The sequence below is a fragment of the Blennius ocellaris genome (assembly GCF_963422515.1).
Source record: "Blennius ocellaris genome assembly, chromosome: 10".
In the NCBI taxonomy this organism is placed as follows: domain Eukaryota; kingdom Metazoa; phylum Chordata; class Actinopteri; order Blenniiformes; family Blenniidae; genus Blennius; species Blennius ocellaris.
In genome coordinates, this window is record NC_137659.1 from 25028737 (window position 1) to 25042952 (window position 14216).

Genomic DNA, 14216 nt, shown 5'->3' on the forward strand with positions numbered 1-14216 from the left:
TCACAGAGAATTGCCTGCACAACATGTGCTGGCTTCAATAAGGGCCACCTGATTGACACCTGTTTCTTTCACATAATGAATGATCTCACTGATTGAACTCCACACTGCTAGTTTTTTGAACATGCCCCTTTTATTTAATTAGTCAATTACACAGACCCAGGAGTATTCACATCATCAAAGTTGGGTCTGTTGGTTCCTCTGACTTTACTACACCTGCTGGTCAATTATTTTCCATTTATTATTATGTTTTATACCAAAAACAGTGATTTATCTGGTTAGTCATGTTGGACTGCTATTATTCTGAACATAGCTGTATAGTTCTCGTACAAAACTCTGAGGTCGGATTATATTTATTTGTACCTAAATGCATCAGCACAATATCCGTCTCACTCACATGACACAGTTCAGCACAAAGCCTGGCTGAGCAAGAGGACCACGGTGGGAACCCTTCAGATACTGTAGACCACATGAAGCAGTTGATACACACCTGCTGAGAGCAGCTCAGGAACGTCAACACACATGATGCCTCTTCCCCATGAGTGTGAGGTTGACTATGTGCTACAAGCTCATTTTTGTCTAAAGTGGTTGTCTCTGGAGCAGAAACAACAATCCTCCATGATCAGCTGGCTGTGTGAGAAGTGAGCACATTACAGACGTGTGATTCTAATGTCAGACGGTGTATTTGTGCCTGATTTGACAGGAAGAAGTGAGCAGATTACAGACGTGTGATTCTAATGTCAGACGGTGTGTTTGTGCCTGATTTGACAGGAAGAAGTGAGCAGATTACAGATGTGTGATTCTAATGTCAGTCGGTGTGTTTGTGCCTGATTTGACAGGAAGAAGTGAGCAGATTACAGACGTGTGATTCTAATGTCAGACGGTGTGTTTGTGCCTGATTTGACAGGAAGAAGTGAGCAGATTACAGACGTGTGATTCTAATGTCAGACGGTGTGTTTGTGCCTGATTTGACAGGAAGAAGTGAGCAGATTACAGACGTGTGATTCTAATGTCAGACGGTGTGTTTGTGCCTGATTTGACAGGAAGAAGTGAGCAGATTACAGACGTGTGTGATTCTAATGTCAGACGGTGTGTTTGTGCCTGATTTGACAGGAAGAAGTGAGCAGATTACAGACGTGTGATTCTAATGTCAGACGGTGTGTTTGTGCCTGATTTGACAGGAAGAAGTGAGCAGATTACAGACGTGTGTGATTCTAATGTCAGACGGTGTGTTTGTGCCTGATTTGACAGGAAGCCCCTCCTTCAAGCAGTGTGCAGCTCAGGGAGCTCGCTCTCCAGCTCCTAAGGTCCACACCGGAACCTTCCTGTCCTCGGGGATGAAGGTGAGCTGTAAAGCACTTTCTGATCCACCCGCCCCCCTCTGTCCTCCCCTGTCCCCCTCTGTCCTCCTGTCTCCTCCTCTGTCCTAATTTGCCCACCTGTGTACTCTTCTTTACCTCTCTCCATCTGCCTGCCCCCTTATTCCTTTCTCGCTCCTCCCTGTCCTCCTCTGTCTCCCCTCTCTCCACCTCTGTTCCTCTGTCCTCCCCTTTGCCATCTTATGTCCACTTCTACCACCCCCTCTAGCCTCTTCTTGCCAGCCGTCCCCCATCTGTCCTCTGTGTCTTCCTCTGTCCTCCTCTTTCCCCGGTGTCCTCTTGACTCCTTCTCTAGGCCCCCTGTCCTCCTCTCCCCCTCTATCCTCTTCTGCACCCACATCCCCTTTTGCTTTGTCCCTTTTCTCCTCCGTTCCCCTCTGTCCCTTTCTTTCCTCCTCTGTCCCACTCTATACCCCCTCTGTCCTCCTCTGCCCTCCGCTGTCCCCCTCTATCTCTGCCCCCCCTGCCCCTTCTCTGTCCATCTCTGTCTTCTGCCTCCCGCTCTGCTTTCCCACTGTTCCTCCATGTCCCCCGTTGTCCCTCTCTGCATCCCTGTCCCTGTCTGTCCTCCCCTGTAGCAGCAGTGCCTGTTGTCTCCTAGTATTAACAGCAGTAAGTGCTTTGGCAGCTTTCTAAGTGGGACATCACCGTCCCACCTTTCTCCACAGCCTCCTGCTCACCGTCCCACCTTTCTCCACAGCCTCCTGCTCACCATCCCACCTTTCTCCACAGCCTCCTGCTCACCATCCCACCTTTCTCCACAGCCTCCTGCTCACCATCCCACCTTTCTCCACAGCCTCCTGCTCACCATCCCACCTTTCTCCACAGCCTCCTGCTCACCATCCCACCTTTCTCCACAGCCTCCTGCTCACCATCCCACCTTTCTCCACAGCCTCCTGCTCACCATCCCACCTTTCTCCACAGCCTCCTGCTCACCATCCCACCTTTCTCCACAGCCTCCTGCTCACCATCCCACCTTTCTCCACAGCCTCCTGCTCACCGTCCCACCTTTCTCCACAGCCTCCTGCTCACCGTCCCACCTTTCTCCACAGCCTCCTGCTCACCATCCCACCTTTCTCCACAGCCTCCTGCTCACCATCCCGCCTTTCTCCACAGCCTCCTGCTCACCGTCCCACCTTTCTCCACAGCCTCCTGCTCACCATCCCGCCTTTCTCCACAGCCTCCAGCTCACCATCCCACCTTTCTCCACAGCCTCCTGCTCACCATCCCACCTTTCTCCACAGCCTCCTGCTCACCGTCCCACCTTTCTCCACAGCCTCCTGCTCACCGTCCCACCTTTCTCCACAGCCTCCTGCTCACCGTCCCACCTTTCTCCACAGCCTCCTGCTCACCGTCCCACCTTTCTCCACAGCCTCCTGCTCACCGTCCCACCTTTCTCCACAGCCTCCTGCTCACCATCCCACCTTTCTCCACAGCCTCCTGCTCACCATCCCACCTTTCTCCACAGCCTCCTGCTCACCATCCCACCTTTCTCCACAGCCTCCTGCTCACCATCCCACCTTTCTCCACAGCCTCCTGCTCACCATCCCACCTTTCTCCACAGAGCAAACATGTTTTCACTGAGCTGGAAAGCTCTGCTTCAGTCAGTGACTCTGGATGAATACATGATGATGCTGGTTTTTCAAAAATGATTCATATTTCTTCTCTGCTGTCTGTGACTCCTGGAAATTTAGAGGCCCTTATAACTTCTTTCACACTGTTCATTTGTATGTTTTTAAATTATAAGTTGAATATTCATTCAATCACCTTGTTGTTCTGTTTTTGAGCAGGTCATCATAAAACAGGAGCCAGGGGAAGTTTCTACACCGCAGCAGATGGTTTCCATGGTAACCAGCCAGCAGCAACCTGTTGCGACAGCCGCACACCAGTTTGTGGCAGTGAAGGGAGGTCACATGATCTCCGTGTCGGCTCAGAAGCAGGCTGGAGGGGCCACAGGAGCCACGTCGAGCAAGGTCAGGCATCCAGACACACATTAATCAGCCACAACATTATTACCACCTGCTTCATACTAGGTAGGTGTGAAAGCAGCTTGGCCCTGAGGCAGGGGCCTCCAGTGGACCTCACACTGGTTGCTGTGTTTCTCCAGGATTGCCTGAACCATTGTAGCTTAGTTCTATCGAAAGATGCCCTTCACAATGTCTTCTGTTGGTCAGCACTGACTACAAATCTTGAGAACAGGCTTTGTTAATAATGTTTGAGCAAAAATGTGACTTTCTTTTGGAGGAATGTTTTTTTATTTTAATTCTCATTATCAATATTCATTAATTCCTACAATTTCTCTACTATGCTGTGTTTTGGTTCATTCTGTTACAGAAAGAACTACAAAGAGGCATACATGAAACACCAAAGTATGGTTATTAGTATCAGTTCTTCATTTGCAATATGCTTTTATCGCTGTCATCAGAGAATACATTTCCATGGAAGGCTGCATGGCCTTGGTCTGTAACAATGGTTAGGCTGGTGCCAAAGTAAGCTCTACGTGCAAAGCAGCATCCACAGTTTCCCAGAAGAGCTTGACCCAAAAGTATCCCACTACCTGTGTTGGGCATCTTTCCCCCCATAGTGCCTCCAGCTGTCATGTTCACCCAGACCTCAACGTGGGTTTTATCAGACCAGAACGTCTTCTTATATTTCTCTGCCCGGTTCATAATGACGAGCCCATTGTTGGAGGCGTTGGTGTAGCACAGTGGTCCGTGGGGGGCATCCTGACTGGACTCTGGCTGTGGAGACACATTCTTTCTATCAGAACCTACACCAATGTTTGCAGCAGTTCAAACAACTGATCAAACAAACTCACTCCAGGTGCTGTGGCAGGGCCGTCAGTGGTTATAATGTTGTGGCTGATCGTTGGCCATGTATTCCACTGTGTATTTGTGTAACCTGAGTTCCCCATGGGTCTTTTTTTCCAGATGTTGGGCCTTCCTGTGAGCTCAGCACTTCAGTCCTCGGTCAAGCCAGTGGCTATTAGCAGCGGACAGATTGTTGTTGCTAAGGGTAACCCCTCCGTGTCCAAGGTGATGGGAGGGAAGCAGGTTCTCGCTCAGGGAGTCGCTAAAGCCATTGTCAGTGGAGCCGGGGGCATCTCCAGTCAGCAGGCCGCCAGCAAGGCAGCCGGCGGGTCAGGCGGCAAGGGTGGAGGTGAGGGACACACACACACACACACACAGCTTACATTTACTATTCAGCTTACAACAGGCAAACAAACAAAGGAGGATACGAACTACCAATGAACAAGAAAGTGAGAAAGAAGCCATGGTAAGTGGTTTGGCTGGTTGTCACTAGTGGACAACCACACTTTGAGCTTCGTGATGACAGCCTGGACTGACGCTGTATCTCTAAGGCTGCAGTCAAACACCAAATCAGTCACAGCAATTTCCACAGCATTCTGAGAAGGTATGCCAACTCTTGTACACCTTTAAGGGGAACTGCCCTTGGGCCTGGGGCAAGGCTCGCTCTGGCCTCCTTTATACCTCCTGAACTTCCTTCACATTGGGTTCTGAGACGTTAAACTCCACTAGCATGGCTGGCATGTCCCAGAGGGTCTTCGCTCTCGATCTGGATCACTGAGGGTGGTGCACCGGAAGGTGTCCACCTCCTCCTTTGGACCAATCAAGATGTCCACCGCCTTTCTGTCCCAGTCGCCACTTTCTGAACTCAAAGGGATTAGCTACGAAGGAACTTTGCTTCTCGGCTCTCTGCATCCTCCGTCTCCTGTGCCATTAGTAAACTGTCATTTGCTCATTAACAGTTTCTCAAGTAATTGATTAATTGCTTAAACTTAATGAATTCAAAAACCAATATATTGACACACAGCTGTATGTGACAGTGTCTCCTGATGACACACAGCTGTATGTGTCTCCTGATGACACAACTGTATGTGACAGTGTCTCCTGATGACACAACTGTATGTGTATCCTGATGACACACAACTGTATGTGACAGTGTCTCCTGATGACACAACTGTATGTGTCTCCTGATGACACACAACTGTATGTGACAGTGTCTCCTGATGACACAACTGTATGTGTCTCCTGATGACACACAGCTGTATGTGTCTCCTGATGACACAACTGTATGTGACAGTGTCTCCTGATGACACAACTGTATGTGTCTCCTGATGACACACAACTGTATGTGACAGTGTCTCCTGATGACACAACTGTATGTGTCTCCTGATGACACACAACTGTATGTGACAGTGTCTCCTGATGACACACAACTGTATGTGACAGTGTCTCCTAATGACACACAGCTGTATGTGACAGTGTCTCCTGATGACACACAACTGTATGTGACAGTGTCTCCTGATGACACACAGCTGTATGTGACAGTGTCTCCTGATGACACAACTGTATGTGTCTCCTGATGACACACAACTGTATGTGACAGTGTCTCCTAATGACACACAGCTGTATGTGACAGTGTCTCCTGATGACACAACTGTATGTGTCTCCTGATGACACACAACTGTATGTGACAGTGTCTCCTGATGACACACAACTGTATGTGTCTCCTGATGACACACAACTGTATGTGACAGTGTCTCCTAATGACACACAGCTGTATGTGACAGTGTCTCCTGATGACACACAACTGTATGTGACAGTGTCTCCTGATGACACACAGCTGTATGTGTCTCCTGATGACACACAACTGTATGTGACAGTGTCTCCTGATGACACACAACTGTATGTGACAGTGTCTCCTGATGACACACAGCTGTATGTGTCTCCTGATGATACACAACTGTATGTGACAGTGTCTCCTGATGACACACAACTGTATGTGACAGTGTCTCCTGATGACACACAACTGTATGTGACAGTGTCTCCTGATGACACACAGCTGTATGTGTCTCCTGATGACACACAACTGTATGTGACAGTGTCTCCTGATGACACACAACTGTATGTGACAGTGTCTCCTGATGACACACAGCTGTATGTGTCTCCTGATGACACACAACTGTATGTGTCTCCTGATGACACACAACTGTATGTGACAGTGTCTCCTAATGACACACAGCTGTATGTGACAGTGTCTCCTGATGACACACAACTGTATGTGACAGTGTCTCCTAACGACACACAGCTGTATGTGACAGTGTCTCCTGATGACACAACTGTATGTGTCTCCTAATGACACACAGCTGTATGTGACAGTGTCTCCTGATGACACAACTGTATGTGTCTCCTGATGACACACAACTGTATGTGACAGTGTCTCCTGATGACACACAACTGTATGTGTCTCCTGATGACACACAACTGTATGTGACAGTGTCTCCTAATGACACACAGCTGTATGTGACAGTGTCTCCTGATGACACACAACTGTATGTGACAGTGTCTCCTGATGACACACAGCTGTATGTGTCTCCTGATGACACACAACTGTATGTGACAGTGTCTCCTGATGACACACAACTGTATGTGACAGTGTCTCCTGATGACACACAGCTGTATGTGTCTCCTGATGATACACAACTGTATGTGACAGTGTCTCCTGATGACACACAACTGTATGTGACAGTGTCTCCTGATGACACACAACTGTATGTGACAGTGTCTCCTGATGACACACAGCTGTATGTGTCTCCTGATGACACACAACTGTATGTGACAGTGTCTCCTGATGACACACAACTGTATGTGACAGTGTCTCCTGATGACACACAGCTGTATGTGTCTCCTGATGACACACAACTGTATGTGTCTCCTGATGACACACAACTGTATGTGACAGTGTCTCCTAATGACACACAGCTGTATGTGACAGTGTCTCCTGATGACACACAACTGTATGTGACAGTGTCTCCTAACGACACACAGCTGTATGTGACAGTGTCTCCTGATGACACAACTGTATGTGTCTCCTAATGACACACAGCTGTATGTGACAGTGTCTCCTGATGACACAACTGTATGTGTCTCCTGATGACACACAACTGTATGTGACAGTGTCTCCTGATGACACACAACTGTATGTGTCTCCTGATGACACACAACTGTATGTGACAGTGTCTCCTAATGACACACAGCTGTATGTGACAGTGTCTCCTGATGACACACAACTGTATGTGACAGTGTCTCCTGATGACACACAGCTGTATGTGTCTCCTGATGACACACAACTGTATGTGACAGTGTCTCCTGATGACACACAACTGTATGTGACAGTGTCTCCTGATGACACACAGCTGTATGTGTCTCCTGATGATACACAACTGTATGTGACAGTGTCTCCTGATGACACACAACTGTATGTGACAGTGTCTCCTGATGACACACAACTGTATGTGACAGTGTCTCCTGATGACACACAGCTGTATGTGTCTCCTGATGACACACAACTGTATGTGACAGTGTCTCCTGATGACACACAACTGTATGTGACAGTGTCTCCTGATGACACACAGCTGTATGTGTCTCCTGATGACACACAACTGTATGTGTCTCCTGATGACACACAACTGTATGTGACAGTGTCTCCTAATGACACACAGCTGTATGTGACAGTGTCTCCTGATGACACACAACTGTATGTGACAGTGTCTCCTAACGACACACAGCTGTATGTGACAGTGTCTCCTGATGACACACAGCTATATGTGTCTCCTGATGACACACAACTGTATGTGACCGTGTCTCCTGATGACACACAACTGTATGTGTCTCCTGATGACACACAACTGTATGTGACAGTGTCTCCTGATGACACAACTGTATGTGTCTCCTGATGATACACAACTGTATGTGACAGTGTCTCCTGATGACACACAGCTGTATGTATCTCATGATGACACACAGCTGTATATGTCTCCTGATGACACACAGCTGTATGTGACAGTGTCTCCTGATGACACACAGCTGTATGTGACAGTGTCTCCTGATGACACACAACTGTATGTGACAGTGTCTCCTGATGACACACAGCTGTATGTGACAGTGTCTCCTGATGACACACAGCTGTATGTGACAGTGTCTCCTGATGACACACAGCTGTATGTGACAGTGTCTCCTGATGACACACAGCTGTATGTGACAGTGTCTCCTGATGACACACAGCTGTATATGTCTCCTGATGACACACAGCTGTATGTGACAGTGTCTCCTGATGACACACAACTGTATGTGACAGTGTCTCCTGATGACACACAGCTGTATGTGACAGTGTCGCATGATGACACACAACTGTATGTGACAGTGTCTCCTGATGACACACAGCTGTATGTGTCGCATGATGACACAAAGCTGTATATGTCTCATGATGACACACAGCTGTATGTGTCTCCTGATGACACACAGCTGTATGTGTCTCCTGATGACACACAGCTGTATGTGCCTCCTGATGACACACAGCTGTATGTGACAGTGTCTCCTGATGACACACAGCTGTATATGTCTCATGATGACACACAACTGTATGTGACAGTGTCTCCTGATGACACACAACTGTATGTGACAGTGTCCCCTGATGACACACAGCTGTATGTGACAGTGTCTCCTGATGACACACAGCTGTATGTGACAGTGTCTCCTGATGACACACAACTGTATGTGACAGTGTCTCCTGATGACACACAGCTGTATATGTCTCATGATGACACACAGCTGTATGTGTCTCCTGATGACACACAACTGTATGTGTCTCCTGATGACACGCATCTGTATGTGACAGTGTCTCTTGATGACACACAGCTGTATACGTCTCCTGATGACACACAGTTGTATGTGACAGTGTCTCCTGATGACACAACTGTATGTGTCTCCTGATGACACACAGCTGTATGTGACAGTGTCTCCTGATGACACACAGCTGTATGTATCTCCTGATGACACACAGCTGTATATGTCTCCTGATGACACACAGCTGTATGTGACAGTGTCTCCTGATGACACACAACTGTATGTGACAGTGTCTCCTGATGACACACAGCTGTATGTGACAGTGTCTCCTGATGACACACAACTGTATGTGTCTCATGATGACACACAGCTGTATGTGTCTCCTGATGACACACAGCTGTATGTGTCTCCTGATGACACACAGCTGTATGTGTCTCCTGATGACACACAGCTGTATGTGACGGTGTCTCCTGATGACACACAACTGTCTGTGACAGTGTCTCCTGATGACACACAGCTGTATGTGACAGTGTCTCCTGATGACACACAACTGTATGTGTCTCATGATGACACACAGCTGTATGTGTCTCCTGATGACACACAGCTGTATGTGTCTCCTGATGACACACAGCTGTATGTGTCTGCTGATGACACACAGCTGTATGTGTCTCATGATGACACACAGCTGTATGTGTCTCATGATGACACACAGCTGTATGTGTCTCCTGATGACACACAACTGTGTGTCTCCTGATGACACACAACTGTATGTGACAGTGTCTCCTGATGACACACAACTGTATTTGGTAGTGTCTCCTGATGACACCCAACTGTATGTGTCTCCTGATGACACACAACTGTATGTGTCTCTTGATGACGCACAACTGTATGTGTCTCTTGATGACACACAGCTGTATGTGACAGTGTCTCCTGATGACACACAGCTATATGTGATAGTGTCTCCTGATGACACCCAACTGTATGTGTCTCCTGATGACACACAACTGTATGTGTCTCCTGATGACACACAACTGTATGTGTCTCCTGATGACACACAGTTGTATGTGACAGTGTCTCCTGATGACACAGCTGTATGTGTCTCCTGATGACACACAGTTGTATGTGACAGTGTCTCCTGATGACACAGCTGTATATGTCTCCTGATGACACACAGTTGTATGTGACAGTGTCTCCTGATGACACAGCTGTATATGTCTCCTGATGACACAGCTGTATATGTCTCCTGATGACACACAGCTGTATGTGTCTCCTGATGACACAGCTGTATATGTCTCCTGATGACACACAGCTGTGTGTTGCAGTGTCTCCTGATGACACACAGCTGTGTGTCATCAATAAGATATGCTATGTACAGTAATGTGATTGAATTTGAAAAGATTTGGCTACCATTGACTCCTATCTTGGAGACGTCTGAATTGTGCAGTCAAGGGGTGCTTGGGTGGGCTGGATACCCCCTATTTTTTCCACATACGTTCCTTTGTTTTTGTACGTGTATAAAAAGAAAAAATTAAGCACAGTACACAATGTCCTAATAATAGTGATGTTTCGAATGTGAATGCCACCTCTCTGGACACTCAAAGACGCGTTGCATTTTTCAGTCACTCAATAGTCGATGATTGAGAATCTGTATATTTACTTGTTACTTTCAATAAAAATATTTGAAACTAAATAATTTACTGATTAAAAAGTATTCATATCAATAAATGTGTTATTTATTCATTAATATCCATAAAACACCATCAATTCAGAAATAACTAATTGACAAACTATCAGTCTTGTTTGAAGGTAGGTACGGGTGGGCGATATGGCAAAAATGAGTTCACGATAATATCACAATTCTTTTGTGCATTGATTTTTGAGTTTAAGTTGCACGTCTCTGAACAGTGCAACCAAAACGTTTCCCAATGTAAAACAGCCCCAACAGAAAAACATTAAGACAATTTGACCAAAGATCCTTTCTGAGCATATTTTAATTTATATAATTTCTGCAATTTGGCAAATGTGCAAATGACAAACATACCATAAGGTAAATCGCAGTGTGATAAAATGCACACTTGAAACATGAGGACTAAACGGCAGCTGGCAGTTTAAGAAGTCTCTTCATGCCACCATGGACAGTTGTGGGCTGAATATTATTTTGCTTCTATATGTGGTTGTGTATCCTAACCTCCTCACTGACCCTCCTCTCTGTACTTTCAGTGATGGCCACTCTTCAGCTGCCGGCCAACAACCTGGCCAACCTGGCCAACCTGCCTCCAGGCACCAAACTGTACCTGACCACCAACAGTAAGAACCCGTCAGGGAAGGGGAAGCTGCTGCTCATCCCACAGGGAGCCATCCTCCGTGCCTCAAGTGCAGGTGACAAATCTCTGTCCTCTTTTCTTTACTCTGTTTATCACACACTTGACATATTGAACTCACATTTTGGAGAGTTGACTGTTGAACATGTACTAGGATTAGGATTTGCTTCAGATGTCGTCATCCTTGTTGACATCAGGTGCCAAACCGTTTCTTCAATATAGACCTGCTGATGTTGATGCTTTCCTTGTAAGATATTCACATTTTCCAGTTCATTACAAAATAATTAATTGTATTTTATTTGGCTAAGCTCAAGTTTGTACACATAATTAATGTTGTAGCCCAAATAAAGCTTTCTCAAGCTTTGATAGGTTGATTTAAAAAAACCAAAACAGACCGTTTGAGTGGATCCACTTAAAAAAGGTAAATATTTAGTGGTGAAACTGCTGTGTATTGTTTCTGACTGTAGTTGTTCTCCAGAGTCCTGGGGCCTATACAAGGACTGTGGATTGTCTCTTCCCACGGTAACATCAGGGATTAAACCCTGGTTTTCATCCTACCAAGCTGGTTCACCTATTCTGAATGTCTCTGGTTCATTGATGGGAAGCAGAGCAGCAAACACATGCTGCTGGGTTTGTTTGCCTTGCTCTTTCTTACTGAAAAATCTTTTGTGTTCATTTCAAAGCTTATCTTAGAAACAGACAAGAGCATTCTTTTTCTTCTGGATTCATCGGATCTTTCTAGACTCATCAGACTTTTCTGGATTGATCTGATTGTCTGGACTCGTTGTATCAGACTGGAGGTGCAGAGCCTTTGCCTGAACAGGCAGGATGAGGTTGTAAACCTGGAAGGTTCTTCACCTTCAGCTCTGTATCCCCGACCAGTTCTCTCCTTTTCTACCATTGTTCTTCTTTCATTACTTTCTTTACTGCTATAAGGCACCTTTCAAATAGACCACGTCTTCTGAGGACTAGATTTCACTCCAAACTGCTAATAAGACGATCACTGACCTCAAAGAGGACATTGGACGTCTCTCCAGGGACCTGGAGAAGAAAAACAGCATGTTGTTTCGCTTCATGGAGGACCAGTCCAAACATCTGGCCTCGTTCAACACCACCACCTTCCAGGACCTTCAGGACACAGTTGGTGGGATCCTGCCTCCTGTCCTCACTCACTTCCTCCTGCTCCACCCCCAGCCATGGTCTTCTTCCTGCTCCACCCCCAGCCATGGTCTTCTTCCTGCTCCACCCCCAGCCATGGTCTTCCTCCTGCTCCACCCCCAGCCATGGTCTTTCTCCTGCTCCACCCCCAGCCATGGTCTTCCTCCTGCTCCACCCCCAGCCATCAGCCGCCATGGTCAGAGGTGGTGTAAAGAGACGCTCAGGTGCAGCGGTCTCACCTCCAGGACTCAGCTTGTCCATCTTTTATGTTCCACTGGCCAGTGATGATCCAGTTCACCTGGCTGATGCTGTTGCTACTGCTGCTGACCCCGTGACTTCCTGCTGGACCTCCCTCCTCCTGTAGCTTCCTGTCTGGATCTCCCTCCTCCTGTAGCTTCCTGTCTGGACCTCCCTCCTCCTGTAGCTTCCTGTCTGGACCTCCCTCCTCCTGTAGCTTCCTGTCTGGACCTCCCTCCTCCTGTAGCTTCCTACTGGACCTCCCTCCTCCTGTAGCTTCCTGTCTGGATCTCCCTCCTCCTGTAGCTTCCTGTCTGGACCTCCCTCCTCCTGTAGCTTCCTGTCTGGACCTCCCTCCTCCTGTAGCTTCCTACTGGACCTCCCTCCTCCTGTAGCTTCCTACTGGACCTTCCTCCTCCTGCAGCTTCCCGTCTGAACCTCCCTCCTCCTGCAGCTTCCTACTGGACCTCCCTCCTCCTGCAGCTTCCTGTCTGGACCTCCCTCCTCCTGTAGCTTCCTACTGGACCTCCCTCCTCCTGCAGCTTCCTGTCTGGACCTCCCTCCTCCTGTAGCTTCCTGTCTGGACCTCCCTCCTCCTGTAGCTTCCTACTGGACCTCCCTCCTCCTGTAGCTTCCTACTGGACCTTCCTCCTCCTGCAGCTTCCCATCTGGACCTCCCTCCTCCTGCAGCTTCCTACTGGACCTCCCTCCTCCTGTAGCTTCCTGTCTGGACCTCCCTCCTCCTGTAGCTTCCTACTGGACCTCCCTCCTCCTGTAGCTTCCTACTGGACCTTCCTCCTCCTGCAGCTTCCTACTGGACCTCCCTCCTCCTGTAGCTTCCTGTCTGGACCTCCCTCCTCCTGCAGCTTCCTACTGGACCTCCCTCCTCCTGTAGCTTCCTGTCTGGACCTCCCTCCTCCTGTAGCTTCCTACTGGACCTCCCTCCTCCTGTAGCTTCCTACTGGACCTCCCTCCTCCTGCAGCTTCCTGTCTGGACCTCCCTCCTCCTGTAGCTTCCTGTCTGGACCTCCCTCCTCCTGTAGCTTCCTACTGGACCTCCCTCCTCCTGTAGCTTCCTACTGGACCTTCCTCCTCCTGCAGCTTCCCATCTGGACCTCCCTCCTCCTGCAGCTTCCTACTGGACCTCCCTCCTCCTGTAGCTTCCTGTCTGGACCTCCCTCCTCCTGTAGCTTCCTACTGGACCTCCCTCCTCCTGTAGCTTCCTACTGGACCTTCCTCCTCCTGCAGCTTCCTACTGGACCTCCCTCCTCCTGTAGCTTCCTGTCTGGACCTCCCTCCTCCTGTAGCTTCCCGTCTGGACCTCCCTCCTCCTGTAGCTTCCTGTCTGGACCTCCCTCCTCCTGCAGCTTCCTACTGGACCTCCCTCCTCCTGTAGCTTCCTGTCTGGACCTCCCTCCTCCTGTAGCTTCCTACTGGACCTCCCTCCTCCTGTAGCTTCCTACTGGACCTTCCTC

At 48.2% G+C, this 14216-nt stretch overlaps 1 protein-coding gene across 1 annotated transcript in view; it reads left to right on the top strand.

Moving 5' to 3' along the window:
- The window catches only part of yeats2 (YEATS domain containing 2), a 57586-nt gene that overhangs the window by 20688 nt on the left and 22682 nt on the right, over positions 1-14216 (top strand). The window contains exons 13-16 of the mRNA XM_080503955.1: positions 1249-1340; positions 3167-3349; positions 4307-4535; positions 11246-11404. Coding sequence (XP_080360081.1) covers positions 1249-1340; positions 3167-3349; positions 4307-4535; positions 11246-11404 — 663 coding nt within the window. The remainder of the gene's footprint in view (positions 1-1248; positions 1341-3166; positions 3350-4306; positions 4536-11245; positions 11405-14216) is intronic.